The sequence below is a fragment of the Chlorocebus sabaeus genome, chromosome 21 (assembly GCF_047675955.1).
Source record: "Chlorocebus sabaeus isolate Y175 chromosome 21, mChlSab1.0.hap1, whole genome shotgun sequence".
Taxonomy (NCBI): Eukaryota; Metazoa; Chordata; class Mammalia; order Primates; family Cercopithecidae; genus Chlorocebus; species Chlorocebus sabaeus.
The window spans coordinates 129,317,662-129,338,987 of record NC_132924.1 but is presented as its reverse complement, the minus strand read 5'-3'; the positions used below and the strand labels follow the sequence as shown (position 1 = coordinate 129,338,987).

At 42.6% G+C, this 21,326-nt stretch overlaps 1 protein-coding gene across 9 annotated transcripts in view; it reads right to left on the bottom strand.

Annotated features, from left to right (window-relative positions):
* The window catches only part of RNF32 (ring finger protein 32), a 35,940-nt gene that overhangs the window by 6,348 nt on the left and 8,266 nt on the right, over positions 1-21,326 (bottom strand). For 6 of the 9 annotated variants that reach the window (XM_007983601.3, XM_037991050.2, XM_007983599.3 and 3 more), the window contains exons 4-7: positions 15,449-15,591; positions 12,649-12,681; positions 11,976-12,100; positions 11,347-11,455 (exon numbers count right to left, since the gene is read on the bottom strand). In XM_007983601.3, the coding sequence (XP_007981792.2) occupies positions 11,347-11,455; positions 11,976-12,100; positions 12,649-12,681; positions 15,449-15,591 (410 nt within the window). Of the gene's footprint in view, positions 1-3,359; positions 5,173-10,936; positions 11,056-11,346; positions 11,456-11,975; positions 12,101-12,648; positions 12,682-15,448; positions 15,592-18,373; positions 19,141-21,326 lie in introns of those variants that run through there. The other 3 variants (XM_073009557.1, XM_037991053.2, XM_037991054.2) reach the window with 3 other exon arrangements.

Sequence of the window (21,326 nt, the reverse complement as noted above, 5' to 3'; positions counted from 1 at the left end):
TACTCACATTTTTACCACTGACATCTCAGATTTCCCGTCTGGGGCCATTTTCCTTCCTCATGCAATGCATCCGTTAGAATTTCCTTTAATGAAGACATTCTGGTGGCACACTCTTTTTGTCTGATGGCTTTTCTTTTGCCTCTCTTCTTGAATGTAATTTTCATTTGGTTCATATGGAAGTCTAGGCTGACGGTTAGGTCTCTTCCAAAACACGGAGATGTCACCCCACCTTCTGCCGTTCCCACTGAGAAATCTGCAGGGCTGCAGGGTTTGCCATCGTTGATCCTTGTTCCTGGCCACCTCCAAGATGACTCAGCGCCGCGTGTTCTGCAGGCTCACTAGACACTTAAACAAAGCCATATGGGGCTTCCTTGGGCTTCTTAAATCTGTGGCTTGCATCTTCAGATCTGGGAAATTCTTAGCCTTTGTTGCTTCAAGCCGTTGCCTCTGTCCCACGTGTTCTCTTTTCTCTTTGAATTCTGACAGTGACACGGAACCCTGCGCCACATCCTTTCTTAGGCAAGTCACTTCCCTGGACCCGCCTTCCCAGGGGATACGAAACGCAGGGTCCCCCTTGCAGACCTGACTCCTCAGTGAGCTGAAGGCAGGGCTTGGCTAGAACGTGTGTGTATCAAGAGCCAAAGTCAAAACAGTAGAGCCAGCCGTGCTTAGCATCCAGCTCTTCCGGAAAGAAGGAAATGAGTGTGCACTAGGGGGTGGGAAATACCAACTGTGTACTTTTTGGTGATTCCACGTATGAATTAAATGCTCTTATATTTGCACTTAAAACTGACATTCTGGTGTAAAGATGCACTGTGAAAGTCATAAAATTTATAATTTAATTTTTTCTTAGAATAACATTAAATAGCAAATAAAAAACACTACATGACCACTGGAGAGAGAGGCCACAGAATTACATGCAGCTTTATACTTTTAGTACGCGAATGGCACTTTCCCCATGCTTTCTCTTTTAAACAGGGATCTGTGTTTTCATTTTCATGGCACTAGGCCATGCCTGCCTGCCTGCCTGTCACCTGGAACACAGCTCCCCAGCCCCGCATGCTGCAGCCCAGCTGTGCGTCTCATGTGGTTCTTCTGGGCCTCCCCTCCATGGGCACGCCCTGCAGAGGCTCCCAGGAAGCCCCTGTGCTGGAGGGGCCGAGTCATGGCCCTTTCTCCCTGGGAGTCCCCAGCCCTGCCCTCTTTACCCTCTTTGGTCTGGGTCCCAGCTCTGACCTTGCACCCCCGGGGCTCTGAGGGCAGTTTCCAGTTTTCATGTGGCTGCGGGTCGCCCTCTTGAAAATGACCTATCTGCTCAGCGCCCAGCTCAGGGCCTCACAGGGGTCTGGGTCCTGGAAGGGTCACCTGTGCCCACCGGCTCACACTCTCCCAGCCTGCCCCTCCCAGACGCCAAGCCGCACTGCCCTCTGCCTGGACAGAGGTTCCAGGGAACGGCACAGTCCCTCCATTTGGGTTCAGGGTGCATCTCCTCAGACATTTCCACCTTATTTCAAACATCTCACTCCCACTTCACACTCTGTCCCCTTCCTCTCTTTGTATTTTTCTTCCTGGCACTTATTACTTCTTGAAAATTTTAACAAAGTATTTTATTTATTGTCTCTCCCCAGCTCCCTGCAGGAAGGGTGCCCTGCAGCAGCCGGGAACCACCTGAGTGGCCTCCACATGCACCTGGACAGGCGCGCGGGCTGGGTGCTCACACCTGGGCCCCAGAGGTGCTGGTCAGCACCCCCTTTACAATGAAGGCTCGCAAAGTACACAACTCCAAGTGCCGGTCCATGAAAGCAGTTCACATAGACTTTTAATACAGTTAAGTCTAATTTATATTTTAATATCTACTCACCCTACGTAACCAAATATCATTTTTACCCTTATTAACAATACTTTTTTCTTCCTTAATTTAAGAGGAATTAAAGCATTTCCTCAATGAGAAAAACAATTCCCTTTACATGTAATGGTGGTTAAAGACTATTAATATGCATTTTAATCAATCTAAAGTAAATGATTTTAACTTAAATTTACCACTTCCAGGATCCACACGGTGAATGACAACAATTTCTAAAGGGGCTGGGGTGAAAAGAGTTGGGGAAGTGCTGAGCTGCCATGGAACAGGCACTGTGCTAGCCCGAGGGTCTGGAGGACAAACACTGGTTCCTTTAACAAAGAGCTCCCGTGTAGCAAGAAAAGCCCCGCTGACGATGGATGGAATGCGATGGAATGTGATGGAATGCGTGCTGCTGTGGCACCGGACTCAGGAGACATGGAGGAGGGAGGGAGGGAGGAATTGCCGGGCTTCTTGGGAAGTCAGCCCTGGGCCGACCAGCTGGTGGGACAGGGACCTGGGAAGGAAGGAGTGAGGACACAGGCAGAGGGATGACGCAGGGGGGCAAGACCCACAAGGGCAAGTCACTGGAGCCCAGCCCCACCCACCTCCCTCGACAGCCTCTGTCCTCTGGGAACACTCTCCCAGGTCACTCCCCACGGGCCACCCTCCTTCCTTCTTGTTCCTTCCTTTCCTGTGTGAATCTTAGGGTCTGGCCAAACTTGTTGACTCAGTTCAGTGAATCACTGTTAGATATTTCTGTTTCCCTGACTGCACATGAATGGCTAGTGGGATCCATGTGTCCAGGTACCTGGGCTGGAGGTGACCTCTCTCCTCTGAGCTCTCACAGGGCACTGCTGCTCCTTTCATTCCACACACGTCAGCTGCCCAGTGTTAGCTTTTTCCCGTGTGCATTGCTTATCTCCTTGAATGAGCGCCTTAGATTCAGGGAAGCACCAATTCATCTTTGTAAGGCCCTTAGCATTCAAGAAATTTTGACTTTAGGTTTGCAACAGATGAGAAATGAGAGCAAATATATGCCTCAAATGTACATATTCCAAAGGAGTGCAGCAGAAATCCTTTTTGGGGGAACTGAGAAAAAACACTGCCTACCTAAAATGATTTTCAAGTTATTTCCAGTGTCAAAATTCAGTAAAACATCAACTTTAGCTTATAATCATAACATTGACATTAGCTTATTAATAAATATACTGAAAGTCCTTTCATAGGCATTTATGACAAATTTAAAAAGTGAACTGGGATGAATATTCTCATAGCTTTGAGTATTCAAAAGTTAGCAAGGGTGGTACTTGTAAAAGTCAACATTTATTAACTGTTGTAGTTAATTCAAAGGAATATTCTGTGGTTAGCTACTATTAAATATTTTTAATTGTCAAATTCTTCTGTGTGCAACGTTCTTTATTCCTTTATTTACTCCCTCACTTTTCATGTGGGTTAGATGACCTTAGTAACTGAAAGGGCAAGAACTGTCAAAAACAAATGACAACTGATTTCTAGTTTTTAAACAAATGGTTGATATTATGAATTCTACAGAAACAGACAAAATACCTGAACATTTTCAATTTTACAAAGAATGAATGTCTTAATGTATTTTTCCTTTTAAGCCTCACATTTCAGATACTTGATAAACTAAGTAAGAGTTTGAGTTATTGATATGTAAAACAACTACTGGTCATTTACAAGTAACAAGCTGGCTAAACATTTTTAAAAAATATACTAACAAAAGCACCCAGGTGAACTCTGTCTACCCAGGAGGGCTTTTTAAGTGATCCATCTTGATGTCAGCAAATTGCTTACTAATGTGTTGACTTATGGCCGCCCTCAAAAGCAAAATGAAAAGCCTGGAATTTACAGCATATCAATGAATCAGTTGATAAGCTTTTACTGGTTTAATATCCTTCCAGTCCTGCTGCTTGGAGCCACTTCAAGTTAGCAACAGAATGTTTGCCATCTCTATGTGATAAAGGAAGTCAAAGGACTAAGCAAACTTTAAGACCATTATGCTGTTTGGTGAGATGTAAATGAAAAAAGTCAGAGAAATCTTGTGCTGGAGGGTGTGGGAGCCAGCAGCCCCTAAAGCTGCCCCAGCATCTGACAAATCACTCAGCCCACTTTCTAAACAATGTCCGGGACTTTTAGCTGGGGTGGAGATAATATAATGCACTTGAGAGTTTTAATTGCAGCAATAAAAGCCCCTGCCTCAATCGTATGACATACGCTAGCAGAGTTTCCAGATAAGGATCAAAGGCAGTCAGGCCCGGCCGCTGCATTCTGGGCAACACTGTGGACTTTCTGTACACACGGTGCTAGGTATTAGCAGAACAGCTCGAGTGACCTTTCCAGGCCTCTTTGATCTGCGTTCCTCAAAACCTGAATGAATAAGTGTACGAGGACTACTGTATCATCCCCAGACAACTCAAACACCCTCTCTGACAAAGGCATTTCTGAGTGAATTTTTATTCTCTGACACTTTTCAGTTCTTACCACAAGACTTCAACATAGCTGAAAGGACCTGCATTGTAGCACAACATCACTGCTGTGGCTGGGTTTTGTTAGGAATGTGTCAATGACATCCTAGAGCTGTGAAAAGAAACCTGCAGTGTATGTAAGCGTTCCTCTTACAGAAAGAGGGTCCCTGTGTTTCACTCGTCAACACCCAAAAGGTGCATGAAAACTGAAGAAAACACTTCACTACCTCTCTCTGTAGTAGAGGAGTAAAAATGTAGGAGCAAAGTTCGACAAGCAAAATAGATTAATTTATAAAAACAGAATGGCTTTGGGCTAATCTCATCCTGAGTATTAAAAACATATCCCTCTTGGTGAGATCCTAAAACATATAAGGGAAACAAACACTTCCTAATCAGCTATGTCTAAAAATATCAAACTATTATCCCTCCTTGCCCTTCTCTCTATTGATTAGACTTCTCTTTCCCTAAAGGCAACTTATCTTCGATCGAAACCAATGGTTCCCAAGTATAGCAAACAAGTTTTCACATATCTGCCAGCCAAGAAAGAATAAATTCAAGGGAGTGAAACATTTATAAGGCCAAATGTCTGCAGTGTGAAAGGAATATCCTTTAGTGTGCGGTCAGGTATTTTTTTCTTTTCTGGTGTTCAAATGATCTTTCTTTTCTGAAATGATTCTGATGGTACGTGGTGTTTTGTTTTTTCCTCTCACTTGGTGGGATGAGTGTAAAAAGCTGGCACTGACTTCGTTGAAGCCCCAAGTTTCTCTAGTAGTTCAGCAGAGTCCAGAAGACTGAAGAGCCCTGAAGCTGGTCTTTATTTAGTACAGTTTTAGTTCTGAAGAACTTTCGGAAACATAAAGGAACAAATGTAATGAGAAAATGAAGACTGAGTTGAGAACCTGAAACCAACAGTTATATTTTTATTTTAAATATCTTAATCTGTGATTTCTAGAAGCTTAAAAAGCCTCATTTTACTTATAATCTTATGTTAAAATTGTTATAGGTACTTGAAAGCAGTTCAATTCTTTTTTTTTTTAACTGAAACATATGTTTGTTTCTTGGTGAAAATAATAAAATTATGTTTCTATCATTGGAAAAATGACATTTTCACATGTTACACCCAGATTAAACTGGATAAACTTGATAATAGTATACTATTATTCTAGATAAAAAGACTGTTCTGCGGATGATGATGAATTTCTTTACGATAGGGTCTGTGTATTATTTGTCTCACATTTATTATTAAGCTCTTCCAGTTTTGAGCTGTCCAATATTCTACTCGTATCTTTAAAAAAGAACAATAAAATGGATGCAACCCCTAAACAAGAATATATAATATATACGAGGAAATTCTCCACTTGTACTAAACATGTAACTCAAGATGATCATTTTGCCTTGTCAACCAGGACAAATTACCACCTAGTGTGTTCCTGCAATGTTTTTCTTTTTCTTTGGATGGAGTTTCACTCTTGCCACCCAGGCTGGAATGCAATGGTGCGATCTTGGCTCACCGCAACCTCTGCCTCCCGGGTGCAAGCGATTCTCCTGCCTCAGCCTCCTGAGTAGCTGGGATTCCAGGCGTGCACCACCACACCCAGCTAATACTGTATTTCTAGTAGAGAAGGGGTTTCTCCATGTCGGTCGGGCTGGTCTTAAACTCCCGACCTCAGGTGATCTGCCTGCCTCAGCCTCCCAAAGTGCTAGGATTACAGGCGTGAGGAGCCACTGCGCCCGGCCCTTGCAATGTTTTTCTATAGCCTTGCCTTCAGAACGTTGTAAAAGCCACTGTGGCAATCGCGCAACGTACCGTTTGCATCAGAGCTGAATCGGGTCCAGGCTCTCTCCCAGCTCTCTGAACTGCACACGTTCTGTTAGGATCGTGGTGTTTTGTCTGTTCCCTCCATGTCTCCCCTGACTAACAAAGCACAGGCAGAGAGCAGGCACCCATGAAGCTATCTGACTCTATTAATTCCATGTATCCATTAAAATGTATTTAAGAATGTAATCCATGTGGAATGTTTTTGGCAGTAAGGTATAAAGCAGTGTTCTTTAATCCCTCTTCACATGAATGAACTCAATTTCCCAACTGATTTTTCTCAAATAATTTTTTTCTCCAATGGTCTGAAATACCTTCTTTACTACACTAAAATGTCCTGTATGCTGAGATGTGTGACTTAATACTGTTTCACTGTTTGTCTATTATTCCCCAAGAATCTTAGTTGCCAAATTTATATATTTTGATATCTAACAAGGCTGTTCTAGCTCATCAATCTTTTAAAAAAATTATTAGCTCTTCATACCTCCTTAGATAAACTTCAGAGTTAACCTGTAAAATCCCAAATGCACAGCCTATACTACTCCTTTGGGTGTTAGAAACTACATTAAATTTATATAAGCTAAGTGGACATTTTTATTCATTCCAGTGTAAAATGTCTATCATGTTATTCAAGCCTTTTATTCCATCAGAAAAAAAAAATTTTTTTATCAGTGGTACATTCCTTGTTTGGCTTATTTTAATATAAATATAAAATTGTAATATACATGTATGGATTTATATAATATACATAACATATGTACACATACATGCACACACATATATTTTGTTTTCATGTGTTATTGGCAAGGATTGGCTCAAGTGTGATGACAAATGAACCTAGTTTTCTTTATGATTTTACTCTCTAAAACAAGGTGTTTTTAGTATTTGACACATAGTTTTTACTGTGACAAGGAAATTTCACTCCAGTTCTAATGTCTGTCGTTACTAAGAATGGCTGTTAAATTTTATTAAATATCTTTTTAGTAAAAACTGAGATGCTCATATAATTTTTTTCAGTCATTTCATACTTTAAATTTCTTTCCATGTTTGCTATTTTTACAGGAAGTAATTTCAATTATATTTTCAGTTCTAATTGCATAAAGTTGTATACAGCAATTTTGTAATTTTAAAATGATTTCTATTTATATGGGTACTCCTCTCTGTGTATCTACAGAAAACCACTGTCCCAGTTCAAGCAGTCAGGCAGAGACAGAGAGAGAGAAAGCCCACGCAAGAGAGAGAGACCGTGCCTGTGTGCACACGCAATTCACTTTACTGAGTCCACTGATGCAAACGCTCAGCTCATCTGGAAATACCTCACAGACACACCCAGAAATAATGTTTAACCAGATAACCTGAGCATCCCTTAGCCCAGTCAAGTTGACACATAAATTAACCATCACACCTGGGTAATGTGACATTCAATAACCTAGTTCAATAATCTTTCAGATTCCATTAAACATGCAGGGCATCCTAAAATTGTAGATGAACATTTCCGAGAGGATTCCCTTCACTCACAGACTGAGTTTACTCAGTTGGAAAGGTAGAAAAAAAGCATCAAATTGTGAGGTCATTTGGTAAATGATGAAGTGGTCTTTATTATAAAGGACAGCCTTTGAGTTCTACTCATATAGGTATATACGCACACAGGGCATGGACCCATATAGGCAACTACTACCCACTGCTAATACACTGTCTGACAGTCAGTTCAATCTTCATTTATTTAATATGAGATTTGAGTTTACAGATTTCAAGTGTTTATGGCCAAATGGGATAACTGAGCAAGAGTTACATGATAGGATGCCTATTCATGTAACAAATGATGAGTATAACTCACTATGATGTGTGTGTGTGTGTACATCTCCTGTCGCTCCCCACCTGTACACTTGAAACTTGAATGAGGTAAGATTACAGTTCAGGGGATAACACAGTCACTTGTATTACGTTTAAGGTGGCAGCTACTGATAATGCAGACATGCTGGTATCTACAACCCATCATTGACTCATAACATTAATGTAGTAGGCCCAGCACTTTGGAAACAAAATGGAATAAAAATGCCCACAGTGCGGTGCCTGTGGTCACCGTAGATTTTGCTTTTGTTTCTGTTAAATGTATACATGTTGCGGGTCACTGCTATAAGCTAAAAATAAAATCCTGGCCGGGCCACGGTGGCTCACACCTGTAATCCCAGCACTTTGGGAGGCCAAGGCGGGCAGATCACCTGAGATTGGGAGTTCAAGACCTGCCTGGCCAACATGGGGAAAGCCTGTCTCTACTAAAAAATATAAAAATTAGCTGGGCATGATGGCAGGTGCCTTGAGTAGCCCAGCTACTCAAGAGGTTGAGACGGGAGAATCGCTTGAATCCAGGAGACGATGGTTGCAGTGAGAGAAGATAGCGCCACTGCACTCCAGCCTGGGCGGCTGAGCAAGACTCCGTCTCAGAAAAAAAAAAAAAAATCCTAAGGCCCCAGCAAGAGAACGAACCCCCCTTGGCCAAGGAGGCCCTAGGAAAACCTTAACAATGGAATTTCCAGCCACAATGGGAAGAAAGGTGAGTCGTCCCTCATTATGCCCACTCCTTGCTGAAGTTTAAGCTCAAGCGACCACTATTCCTGTTAAAAGAGGTGATAAGGCTGACCACACCGTCTGAGGCAGTTAAGAAACCAAATTACAACCAAGACCTAAGGCCACACCCGGCAAGAGACAGCCACGTCCCAGGCCATCAGTCTTGCTACACAGCATCCTCAACTTAGACATTCCCTTCTGCTGACTCCAGCACTTACAGCCCTACTCCTTCAACCAACTGCAAATAAAGAATCTCTGAATCCACCTAGAATCTGTAAGCCCCCACCACTTCAAGTTTCACACCTTTCTGGCCAAACCAATGTGTAACTTCCATGTACTGACTGATGTCTTTGCCTGTAACTCCCCCCGCTTAAAAAGTATAAAACCAAACCGTGATCCTAGCGCCCGGGGCGCACTTTCTCAGGACTCCTGGAGGGTGGGTTGGCTTCCTGGCCTGCAGTCACCCATATCAGCTCAGAATCAACTTCTTTAAAATACGTTACAGAGTTTGGTTTTTCTGTTAACATTGTTTAGAAGATATTTCTTATTGTGGTTGAGGAAAAGTCTGAAAGCCACTGCCCTAGCCTGTGGCTCTTGCCTGTAATCCCAGCTAACTGGGAGGCTGAGGTGGGAGGTTCACCTGAGCCCAGGAATTTCAGGCCAGCCTGGGCAATATAACAAAACCCTGTATAAAAATGTATAAAAATAAAAAACAACGTACACAGTTTGTTCTTAACACATACCTCCCTACCACCCCCGCAAAAAATAAAAACGCAGTTTTCCTTATCAGTTTCTTCCTAGATAATTGAGATCTTCTGAGATCATCTTAAAAGCCCCAAAGGAAAGACCGCATTTGTAATACACAAGCTAAAATATCAGTCATGCTTCTGTTCTTCTTGCTCTCTTAGATGGTATTGTTTAAACACACAATAGAGGTTTAAAGAAGACCAAAGAAATTGGAAGAAAACTTCAACTAGGCTTTGAAAAACTGGCACATTTTAAGCAAGGCAGAGGAAACCGGTAGGAACAGGCAGGACATGCGGGGGCGGGGGGGGTGCGGGCATGAGTGTGCTCAGAAGAGCAGACGTGGGGATCACAGCGGGGTGTGCAGAGCGATGAGGACTCAGGATGAGGGGGCAGCAGACAGGATGAACCAGGGATTTAAAAAAACAGGATTTGTGGGGAGGTAGGATGGCCACAGGGCCACGGACCCAACATCCGGTGGGACAGAGCTATGGATCTGCTTTGTAAAGTTCCATCTCTCTGTGGGAGACACTGAATTAGAAACTGAGGAATCTGTTTGATTAGGTCTCCCTGCCCTGATTGCTCTTGGTCACTTGCTTTTTATTTTTCGTTTCCTTTTTCCATGAAGCTGAAGGCTGCGGTATCTGAACACCTGAGCACTGAACGCTGAAACTTAACTTTCACTGGCTACTTTACAAGATAACACAAGGCACATTGTAATGGTTGCTTCACTTGTTTCCAGCAACCTGGGCCAGTTCTCGTCCAGTGCAATGGTCTCAGACCACCAACACTTTCAGTGGGCCTTTATCTTCAAGAGTTCTTATAAAATGATGTGTGCACGTGAAAAATATTTATATATACAAGGTAAAATGACTATCAAATCTATAATTAAAATTTTGTAAGAGGTGACAAAAAATCACTTCTAAGAGACAACCTACTATGACATATTAGAAATTACTGAGAGTAGCCCAGAGAACAAGACTGACTGTCAGCGACTGAAGATAAAAAACTGGAAAGAATGTAAAGGAAGGATGAAGCAATCGTGCATGGCAGTCCTTTACCAAATTGAGAAGGAACACCCGAGGTGAACGATCTCTGAAGATGAGAGACACTGCTCTCAGGAAGGAACAGACTGGCCAAACACACAGTAACTCATCTCCATATTCTAGGAAATGAGTTAATAGTGATAATAAATACAGAATTTCCAGCACCCACTGTGTGCTGTGCCGTTATAAATGCTACAGCTCTTCTCAGGCTTTCATATGACAGCCTCGGGGCTGCTGCTGTTCGCCTGAAGCCATGGGCTGATGGGGCAGGACGGTCCTTTTCGTATGGGGACAAGGAATGGGAATTGTTAAATAAGTCTCCCAAAAGTAAAACTGAAACATAAATAGTGGTTAAGAGGAAGGGCAGACGTGGAAGTTAGCTCTGAGGCTCACTGTGATGACCCCACGAGGTACTCAATACAATGGTAGCATGTGGGGGCTTTACTTTTATAGGTGGCTTCCGTTTTCATTACTATGAGATGTGCAGCAGATGTCTTCATTTACATATAGCCCAGGAGATGGGAAAAATTAAGCTGGTTTCTAGTCTTGTGTCTGAAGAGGTAAGTTTATTTAAACAATTAGCACAAAATGGCCAAACAGAAGTTGCTCTGATTTAACCTAATTTTATGATTTAACTAGAAAAGAAAGTCTAAAAGTATTTTACCGTCTAGGTTGGAAAGTCAATTTAAGTTAAATAGGATTTTTAGCAGCATCTCAACCATTTTTAAAAGGCCCTCAAAGTGAAATAAGTCTCAAAGTTTTATCACCTCTGTTAGCCTTCCTGACCCCAAGTGAATCACCCACACAGAAACCGTATCTGGAGAATTCATGATCTCTACCTACCTTTTTTTCAAAGAATTTTTTTCTTAACTTGGCGTCTGTGGGAGGTACTGTTTCCCTCAGGTTTCTGAACCACTTTCTGACAACGTAGCCTCTCCAGTAGGCTTGGATTCTAAAACACAGATATTTAAAAATGACTAATTTATGATGACTCTGAACCAACTACTATACTTCAGTAGCTGTTAGAAGCCCTGTGCTATATAAGGCCTTGGGGAAATTATAGTGGCCAAGAAGAGAGATAAAATCCCACTATTTAAAAAACAAGTTAGGCTGGGCACGGTGGCTCACGCCTGTAATCCCAGCACTTTGGGAGGCCGAGATGGGCGGATCACGAGGTCAGGAGATCGAGACCATCCTGGTGAAACCCCGTCTCTACTAAAAAATACGAAAAACTAGCCGGGCGAGGTGGCGGTGCCTGTAGTCCCAGCTACTTGGGAGGCTGAGGCAGGAGAATGGCGTAAACCCGGGAGGCGGAGCTTGCAGTGAGCTGAGATCCGGCCACTGCACTTCAGCCTGGGCGACAGAGCGAGACTGTCTCAAAAAAACAAACAAACAAACAAAAAAAACAAGTTAGTTGTCACAGCCTGACCTGTAAGTGTCTGCTTAGCGCCAGATGGGCCTGGCGTCCTCACCTGGTCACACACTTTATCCTGAACAGGCGAGCCCCATCGTGTATCACTCGGGTTTGATACTGGTTCTTTCTACAGAGAGGACACGTTTTCTTGTTTGTGAACTTTTCAAAAGCCTGAAGACATGCCTGAAGAAAAACATTTCATTTAAAATTTTACAATTACTTATAAACAACGTCTTTACTTTCAATGTTAGTGTTCTAATTACAGTGTTCTTTTCTCCCATAACTATGAAACTTAGCCCAATTTAGGTTATCAAGTGAGGAAGTTTCATCAGGTGCTACCACCTTCCTCATGAAACCTGTTCCAAAAGTGATTTCTTACAAGAATATACATGCAAAGACATCAAAAACTTCTGAAATCCACTAGCACAAAGGTGAGTCATGCGTGTCTATGGGACCACATGCAGACCGATCATGTGAATTTAGCTGTCACTGACACGCATTACTGACAACAATCTGTTACATAAACATTTGTGGTTCTTTTGTCACAAAACTCATGATTTTCAAAACAGGATGAATTGTACTGTAGCCTACAGTCATGTTTCTTTAACTATAGATGGTGGTGATGAATAAAATAAATGGCTCTTCTCAGGAGCCTTGAAAATGACTATAGTTTCTCTGCACTGTGAGAGCGATGTGTGGGGCACCTGGGCAGGCGTGAGGGGCGGACTTACTCTGTGGAACACATGGGAGCATGAAAGCAGCACCTGTTCAGGAGGAAACAGAACGACATTGAAGTTTACAAAAGAGAAGCAGCATGAATGCAACAGTTAAACTCCTGAATGCTTAGAAGGTAAGCTGTATTATTTCTTTAAAAATTAAAAAGGCAAATTTATAACTTTGATGTTTATACTATTTATTGTTTGTTTAGCACAGCACAAGTATATACTCTAAACAAGAAAAATTAATGATCTGAAATATCAAATAAACACATGAAGTTTGATATGTAACTATTAAAATGAGTGTATACTTAAGAGCGAAACAATGACAAAATGAGTGTTTCCCTTAGATGCGGGCAAAGACTGCAAACTGGAGGGGTGAGGAGGGGGGCCTGTCCAGTGAGGCCAGGGAAACGCTAAGTAAATACCATTTAGGTCTTTGTTCAGCTCAGTTATGCCCCCCGATTTTTGTGAAATCATAGCCCTACTGAGATATAATTCTGACAGTCTTAAATTTAAATAGCAACACATCATGGAGACATAGGAGTCTTTTTTTTTTTTTAATGCAGGGAGTGTGCTCACAAGAAAACTTCACCTTTCTGTGACCCAAATTCCCCACTGAACAGTGATACTCTGGGCTGTGACAAGACTGAAGCTTAGACCAGATGAAGAAGGCAGTGGGTACTCAGTAGAAGGGACAGAGCCACCAGCCCACCAGCGCCAGGCCCTGCGGGCTGCCACAAAGGCCAGGCTTCCCTTGGGGCGGGGCCGCTTCCAGCAATGGGGAGGAAAGTGGGGGAACTTGTGAGACTAAGTAAAGCGGTGGGGGCAGGCGGAGGGCTCTCCCTTTCTGTCAAGAATCTGACTTGGGTGACTGCAGTCTGGGGCACTCCCGGGTGAGGTTTCAGTCTCAGGCGGCCCAGGATGCCTGCTGTGGGGAAAACTTAACAGTTTTTAAAGTGAATCCCACCTGCCTTCACTCAATGTATGCTTTTCTTCTTAAATGGAAGAAATACAGAAATAAGCAGAACTCAGAAAGTTGTAAAACCTTTTCTTGAAACTTATTGCCAAGAGTAAGTCTGAATTGAATAAACTCAGTAATACGGGTCCTTTTTTATTACTATCGTTCAATAGCAATCTTTTCTCTACTTCATTCATCCTTTATAGAATACTTTTCAGTGTTCCCTCAACATACATTTATCTATATTGAGCAACATTAGACTCCAGTATACTAAAGTGTTATCTTTTTAAATGTCCACAAATATTTCTTATTGGCAAACATTCTCTGGTGTAACAAAAATCAAGGAGTAAGTGGTGGAAAACATACTAAAAATGGCCCAGAAGGTAGGCCTGGATTCCAGCAGGACTCCATACTTTCTAAGCTGGCCTACTGTGAACCATCTGAATTATTTTTTATTTCCTCATCTGCTAAGTGGGCAGAATGCCTACTATATGAAATTAATTGAAGGCCCTCTGAAATCATTAAATGTTGTAAACATGCCAACTATTGTTTATAACTAAGGAAAAATCTGAACACAGAAACAACATTAGAAGTGCCAAATATACAGGATAGGTTCTATATCAAAACCAAATAAAAATAATACAATTTAGGGAGAAATTTATAAAAACAGAAAGAAATGTTGGGCAGGGTACACCCTGATGCCCATAAGATACTTTCACTTTTCATTCTTCACACAGACACTCCAGGCTCGATATTTTAGTATAAGAAAGAGGTTGCTTAGCCAGAAAGACACCCTCTGATTTTATTCACAGTTTTGCTACCTAAAGTACTAAATTATCCTAGACAATTTGTGGTTTTAGGGCTAAAATCTGTCCAAAATACCCAACTTTCACATATGTAAGATTAGGTCCTGATAGAGAAATGAAATAAGTATGTCTAAGTAACTTATGAATTCAAATTAGTGAAGAGAAGTGTAACTGTTGTGAGCTTTCTGCAGATGAAACTTACTCAAATTCAGCGAAGACTCAGAGTTCATTTGCCCAGACTGTAATAAGCCTGAGTTCCCAGGCTACGAACTCCAAGGCTGATTTTAACTGTATTTGCTGTATTTTCTCAGCAAACCTCTGAGGGCCTGCTATGCAGGAAGCGTCATGCCACACTCCGTGGGAAATCATTACAGGGTAATCGCGCGCGTGCGCGCACACACATACACACACTTCTGATAAATCTAAGTGTCCCCAACTTCAAGAGACTGTTTTTTTAGTTAGGCAGACAAAATATGTATAGAAAAAACCCTACATGCATTCTTTGTGTGTGTGTGTGTGTGTGTGTGTGTGTGTATTATCTGTTAACCCAGAGTAGTATCATCAATCTTACTATGGTAAAGTTTCATGAGTAGAAATCATTAAAAGATTTTACTTTTCTTAAAGATTTTCTCATAAATTCTTTGGAGACATTCAAGCACAGTTTTTTTTTTTTTCTTTTCTTTTCTGACTCAAATCACAAAACAACGTAAGAGTTCCTCTGCTTCCATCCTTCCCGCACTGGGACACAGCCGCTCCCAGGAAGCCCCCGTTGTCCGCACAGCCACGGGGGGCCTGTTGGACAGAAACATTCCTTTCGTACAAACGTTAGTCCTTGAGAATACCCGTCAGCAAACAAACAAAACTATTTAATGAGGGTGTTTAGCTCTTCCCACACTTTCATTAATGGAAAAGAAAATGGAAGTGTGTGAGGCTCACACAAGAGGATGAAACTGGGAAAAGGAAGCCTGGAATCTTGGGCTCCAGCTCTGGGCCTCATCCCTAGGGAACAGCCCAGGCGCTCGCTAGCTCACCCTCATACGCTAAACACCTGAGGTCGAAGCTCGAATTCTTCTTTACAGATGGGGCACGGCTGCACCGAGTCCCCTTGCAGGAGGGAGCGCTGTTTCACCTTCTCCCATTCATCAGATGACAGTGGAGGTGGTGGAGGCCCAATGAGGCCCAACTTCTGTGCTAAAGGAAGACAGCAGACAGCACAGGACAGCAGTTAGAATGTCTTTTAGCATATGGCACCCACCTATAATTTTAATGACACCATTTGCAAACAAGTATTAAAGAACTATATATAGATCACATACTTTATTTCATAATAGAAGCTGTCCCTTGGTATCCACAAGGAAAGCGTTCCAGGCCGTCTCAAGGATGCTCAAGCCCCTGACAGAAGATGGTGGAACATTTGCATACAACCCATGCACATCCTCCTGTACACTGCCAATCATCTCCATCACCGATAATTCCTAATGCAAGTGCTATGTAAACAGTTGTTATACTGTATTGTTTTTCATTTGTATTATTTTTATTGTCCTATTATTTTTTATTCCTTTGTTAAAATTTTGATTTGTGGCTGGTTGAATCTGTGAATGCCAAGCCCACAGATACAAATGGCGGACTGTACAGAGGATGCTGTTTTCCTACGAGGGCACAGAAGTCAGTGGTAATAATACCTTACGTTGTCAATACATTTGTTTTTTATTTACAAAGAATTTCCCATACCTTATTTCATTTCCCAATAATTCAATAAGGCAAGCAAGAATGATATCCCATTTTATGAAAGAAAAACTGAGGAATACTAATTGTTCATACGTATTGGCCCAAGGTTCTGCCAGTTCTCACCTGCCTCAGCCCTCAGCACTGCCTCTCCCAGTTCACCTTGCTCTGCCACTAGTGGCCTCTACATCAATCCTGCACCTCCCCTGCTAAAACCTTCCTGTGACGTATCATCATGGTCAGAATAAAGTTCTTATTTCAATAACACATGGGTACCCAGCGTGTGCTGACTGGCATCGAGCTGGCAGTGCGGTGGGAAACACTTGCCTTGAAAAGCAACCACAATATCCTCAGGCAAAATGCAGGAAGTGAAGTGTCACCTTTTACCACCTCCCCGCACCCCAAAGAAGGGTCAATGCATACAAAGGCATCGACCTACAAGGATATCTTCAGAAATAGAAGACAAAATGTTACATTAACAAAACGACAGGAAGCTATGAAGGGACACTTTGAGTACAGAAAGAGCTCTTGGGTTTTTAGTAGAAATGTGAACGTCCACTGAAAGGCTGGAAGAGAAAGCTAAGATACAGTCTGGAGTTGCTTAACAACAGGCGATTGTTAAGAAATGTGCCGTTAGGTGATTTGGTCGTCTTGCTAACATCACAGCGTATGTACACATGCTTAGCTGGTACAGCCCACCACACATCAAAGCTACACGGTACAGCTGATTAGACTGCACACCTGCACAGCATGTTACTGTTCTGAATACCGCAGGTAACTGTAACACAATGGTAAGGATCTGTGCATCCAAACACAGCAAAGGTACAGTAAAAATATGTATAAAAGGTTAAAAATGGTGCATGTGTAGAGCACTCACCATAAATGGAGCTTGCAGGCCTGGAAGTTGCTCTGGGTGAGTCAGTGAGTGAGTGATGTGTGAGTGTGAAGGCCTAGGACATGACCATACACCACTGTAGACTTCATAAACAGTCTATACTTACACTAAATTTATAAAAATGTATTTTCTTCAATAATAAAGTTAGCTTACTATAACTTTTTTACTCTCTAAACTTTTAAATTTTTTAACTTTTTGACTCTTTTGCATAACATTTAGCTTAAAACACTATGTTGTCCAGGCTAGCACGTAGTGATGTGGTCACAGCTCACTGCAGCCTGTAGCTCCTGGGCTCAAGCGATCCTCCCACCTCAGTCTCCTGAGGAGCTGGGACCAAAGGCACACACTACCATGCTCACCTAATTTTTTAGTTTATACAAAATATTTTCTTTCTTTATATCCTTATTCTATAAGCTTTTCCTATTTTTCAATTTTTTTTTTTTTTTTTTTGAGACAGAGTCTCCCTCTGTTGCCCAGGCTAGAGTGCAGTGGCTGGATCTCGGCTCACTGCAAGCTCCGCCTCCCGGGTTTATGCCATTCTCCTGCCTCAGCCTCCTGAGTAGCTGGGACTACAGGCACCCACCACCTCCCCCGGCTAATTTTTTGTATTTTTTTTAGTAGAGACGGGGTTTCACCGTGTTAGCCAGGATGGTCTTGATCTCCTGACCTCGTGATCCTCCCGTCTTGGCCTCCCAAAGTGCTGGGATTACAGGCTTGAGCCACCGCACCCAGCCTCAAATTTTTTTTTTTAACTTTTTTGTTAAAAACAAAGACACAAACACACATATTAGCCTAGACCTACACAGGGTCAGAGTTATCAAGATGTCACAAAGTGGCAGAAATTTTTCAACTCCATTATAATTTTATGGGACCACTGTAGTTTGTTGCTGACTGAAACATTGCTATATGGCATGTGACTGTAATCTCACAGAAAAACATATATCAGGAGACAGAAAATAAGAAAATCAAGGGACCGGTCTAGGTGGTGTTGTGACATCTGAAAAACTAGCATTCTAGAAAGAAAACATGGAAAATGGGAAGTAAAAATTTTAAAGAAAATAGTCCAAAACCTCTCCCAGAAGCCAAGGACATGAGCTTCTGGTCTGAGAGGCCCAGCAAGTACCCAGAACACCGAGTCCCATTACTGGGAGAATCCTGGAGACAGAAAGCAGACTCAAAAAAAACCAGCCTCAAAAAAGGATCAGGAATCAGAACTGCATCAGACTCATCCACAGCACTACAGACAGGAGAAGACAATTCCTTCAAAATTCGGAGGCAGGAAAGATTTCCATATCAAGATTCCTTATCAGCTACAATCAAATGTGAGAAAAGAACAAAGACATTGCTACGCACGTGAGCTTCTGTCTGGGTCTCCTCCGCACTCCCCCAGCGAGCTACTGACAGAGGAGCTTCGCCACTGCGAGGGAAGAAACCACGGAGGAGGCCGCCATGACGTCCAGGCAGAGAGAATCCAAGGAGACAGCCTAGGGTCCCAGGATGCTGCTCAAGAGGGAGCCCGGAGAGGGGCCAGGGGAGAGAGCCACAGAGGATTCCAGAAGCAACGTCCTCATCCATAAAGTACCCTGGTATATTTTAATGTATTGAGAGAATGTATTTCTGGAGATTTTAAGGATGAATCAGTGATGAGTGATGATAGAGGAAACTAAAACGTGAAAAAATAAGACATAACTTCAGGGAAAATAGAAAAATGTCTGAGAAGGAAATTGTAATACAGAACACCACATTGCTCAGCTGTGAGTGAAGTCACGGAATTGTAACAGAGTAAACACTGAATGTATATTAGTCTAACCACAAGTTATGAAAACATTATGCTAAATCTTGATCTTCTACAGTAAGAAGAGATATCCAGAACTGAAAATTAACAAAACAGCAGTGCAGACACGTTATTTAGAAATATTAAAAATAGGGCCGGGCATGGTAGCCCACACCTGTAATCCCAGCACTTTGGGAGGCTGAGGTGGGCAGATCACCTGAAGTCAGGAGTTCGAGACCAGCCTGGCCAACATGGTGAAACCCTGTCTCTACTAAAAATACAAAAATTAGCCAGGTGTGGTGGTGCACACCTGTAATCCCAGATACTCGGGAGGCTGAGGTATGAGAATCACTTGAACCTGGGAGGTGGAGGTTGCAGTGAGCCGAGATCGCGCCACTACACTCCAGCCTGGGTGACAAAGCAAGACTCTGTCTCAAAAAAAAAAAAAAAAAAAAAAAAAAAAAAAAAAATTAAAAATAATACCAGAAGAATGAAACAAAGGATTTGAAAATGACTGCTTTAGAGTAATGCCCAAAAAAGGTCAGGGGACTGCTACACTTTCTGTTATAATCCTCATAGAACTATTTTACTTCTGAAACTATGCCCATGGAGCTTCTGGTAAGAATCAAGCAGCTACAAGTGTGATGACCGCCATGGAGAATGGTGTGCAGGGCTTGGATGAGGAGCTGTGACCCCAGAGAAGGTTACCTGACCAAAGTGGCATTAAATGGAGACCCGCAGGGTGAAGAGTAACAGCAGTGGGTGAAGGGGGAGGTTTTCTAGATGGAGGAAAAGGATGTGCGATGGCCATTAGTGAGAGAGCACTTGGCCTGCAGAGAAACAAAGGAAACAGTAAGACTGAAGAGGCTGAGACTGAGGTTGCAGAGGTGGGGTGCTGCCTCAGGCCAGCTCTTTGCCTTTGGCTCAAGGTGTGGGAGCGGGAAGAGACAGGGCCCCCAGCGCCACTCCTCCTCTTCAGGGAGACACGGGGCCCCCGGCGCCACTGCTCCTCTTAGACCTGGGTGGGCGCTTGCTGCACACTCCAGACTCTGCTATGGTCAATGCCAACTGCTTCAACTTCAAGCATCCACATCTCCCCATCATGCAAACTTGGCCTTATATTTATAAACTAATCAAGACCTTAGAACGGGAGGGAAGGTAAATAATTGTATTGACAGATTTCAGCAAACTGCTGTGTTCTCTGGCCACAACGCAATAATATTGAAAATCAGTAGCACATCCAGCACTCATCTTGCCTGCAGAACCACACTGCGCATCAGTGGAAATGGGCTCAGCCTCACAGAGGTCGACTGATGGATCTAAGCACGTCATGGAAGTCTTGCTACCCTTTGCCAATTTTTAGACTATCAATGGGCATGTGGCCATCTCAGGTGAAGCGGAAGGAAGGTCTGTTGGGAGCTTTCTCCCCTGCCTTTCCAGCTCGTCCCTTGTTGTTGAGGACTGACCCTGGGGCTGTGCACCCTCTTGTGTCCACGCACAGGGCAGCAGCACCCGACGGCAGCACCGGAAGGAGGCCGGTCCCGGCAAACATCAATAAGCCACCAAACCAGAACTGCTGTGAACAATGACACACACCGTTATGGCTGACATCACTTTCAGTGTGTTGTTCGTATACTTGCAGCCAAACGCATCCTAATCCATCACCTCTCCTCACCCCACTTAAAGGAACAAAAGGGCCTCAGGCCCAGATGGTTTTACAATCGAGTTACCCCAAACTTTTAAGGAACATATCACCCCTATTTTCTGTTATTCCAGAATACTGAACAAGAGGGAACACTGCCCAACTTATTTGGTGAAGCTTATATGGCTTTGATAATAAAACCAGACAAGGACAATCATAGTCCAGGGTAATCCATGGTTAAACGTCAAACATCCTGAATGAGAATTAGTTATCAGAATGCAACAGTGAATTTGAAAAACACCATGGGCAAGTAGGGTTTATTCAAGCTATGCACGAAGATTCAATATCAGAGTCTGTCACTGTAATTTATAGCACAAACGAACTCAAGGAGAAAACCCACAACAAACATGTTCATCTAAAAAGTTGCAAGAAAAAAGCATCTAAAAAAGTACACCTATTAATGAGTTTAAAAACGTCTAGCAACTTGCTAAAAGGGAAATCCTATAATTAGATCAAGGCCAACAAACAACACAAAACAGAACAATAAACAAAGGGCAAACATCACATAAGTAGGGAAATGAAATGTATTAGGTTCAGGAACAAGACAAAAATGCTAGGTATTACTACGTGTATTCACCACAGCTCAGGCGATCCTGTCCAGATTAAAAACAAAGCGGGGGAAAAGAAGAAGGGGCATAAAAGTAGAAAGGCACAGACAATAAGAATCACTGCAGAGACCAACTGACTTACTCAGAAAACCCCTAGGAGTCGGAGACAAAAAGATCTAAATGGTGTGAAATGCCACCATATTTGTGGATCAGATGACAACATCGTAAATACAGTATTTCCCCCATCTACAAATCCAATTCGTAAAACATCTCCAGCAGAAT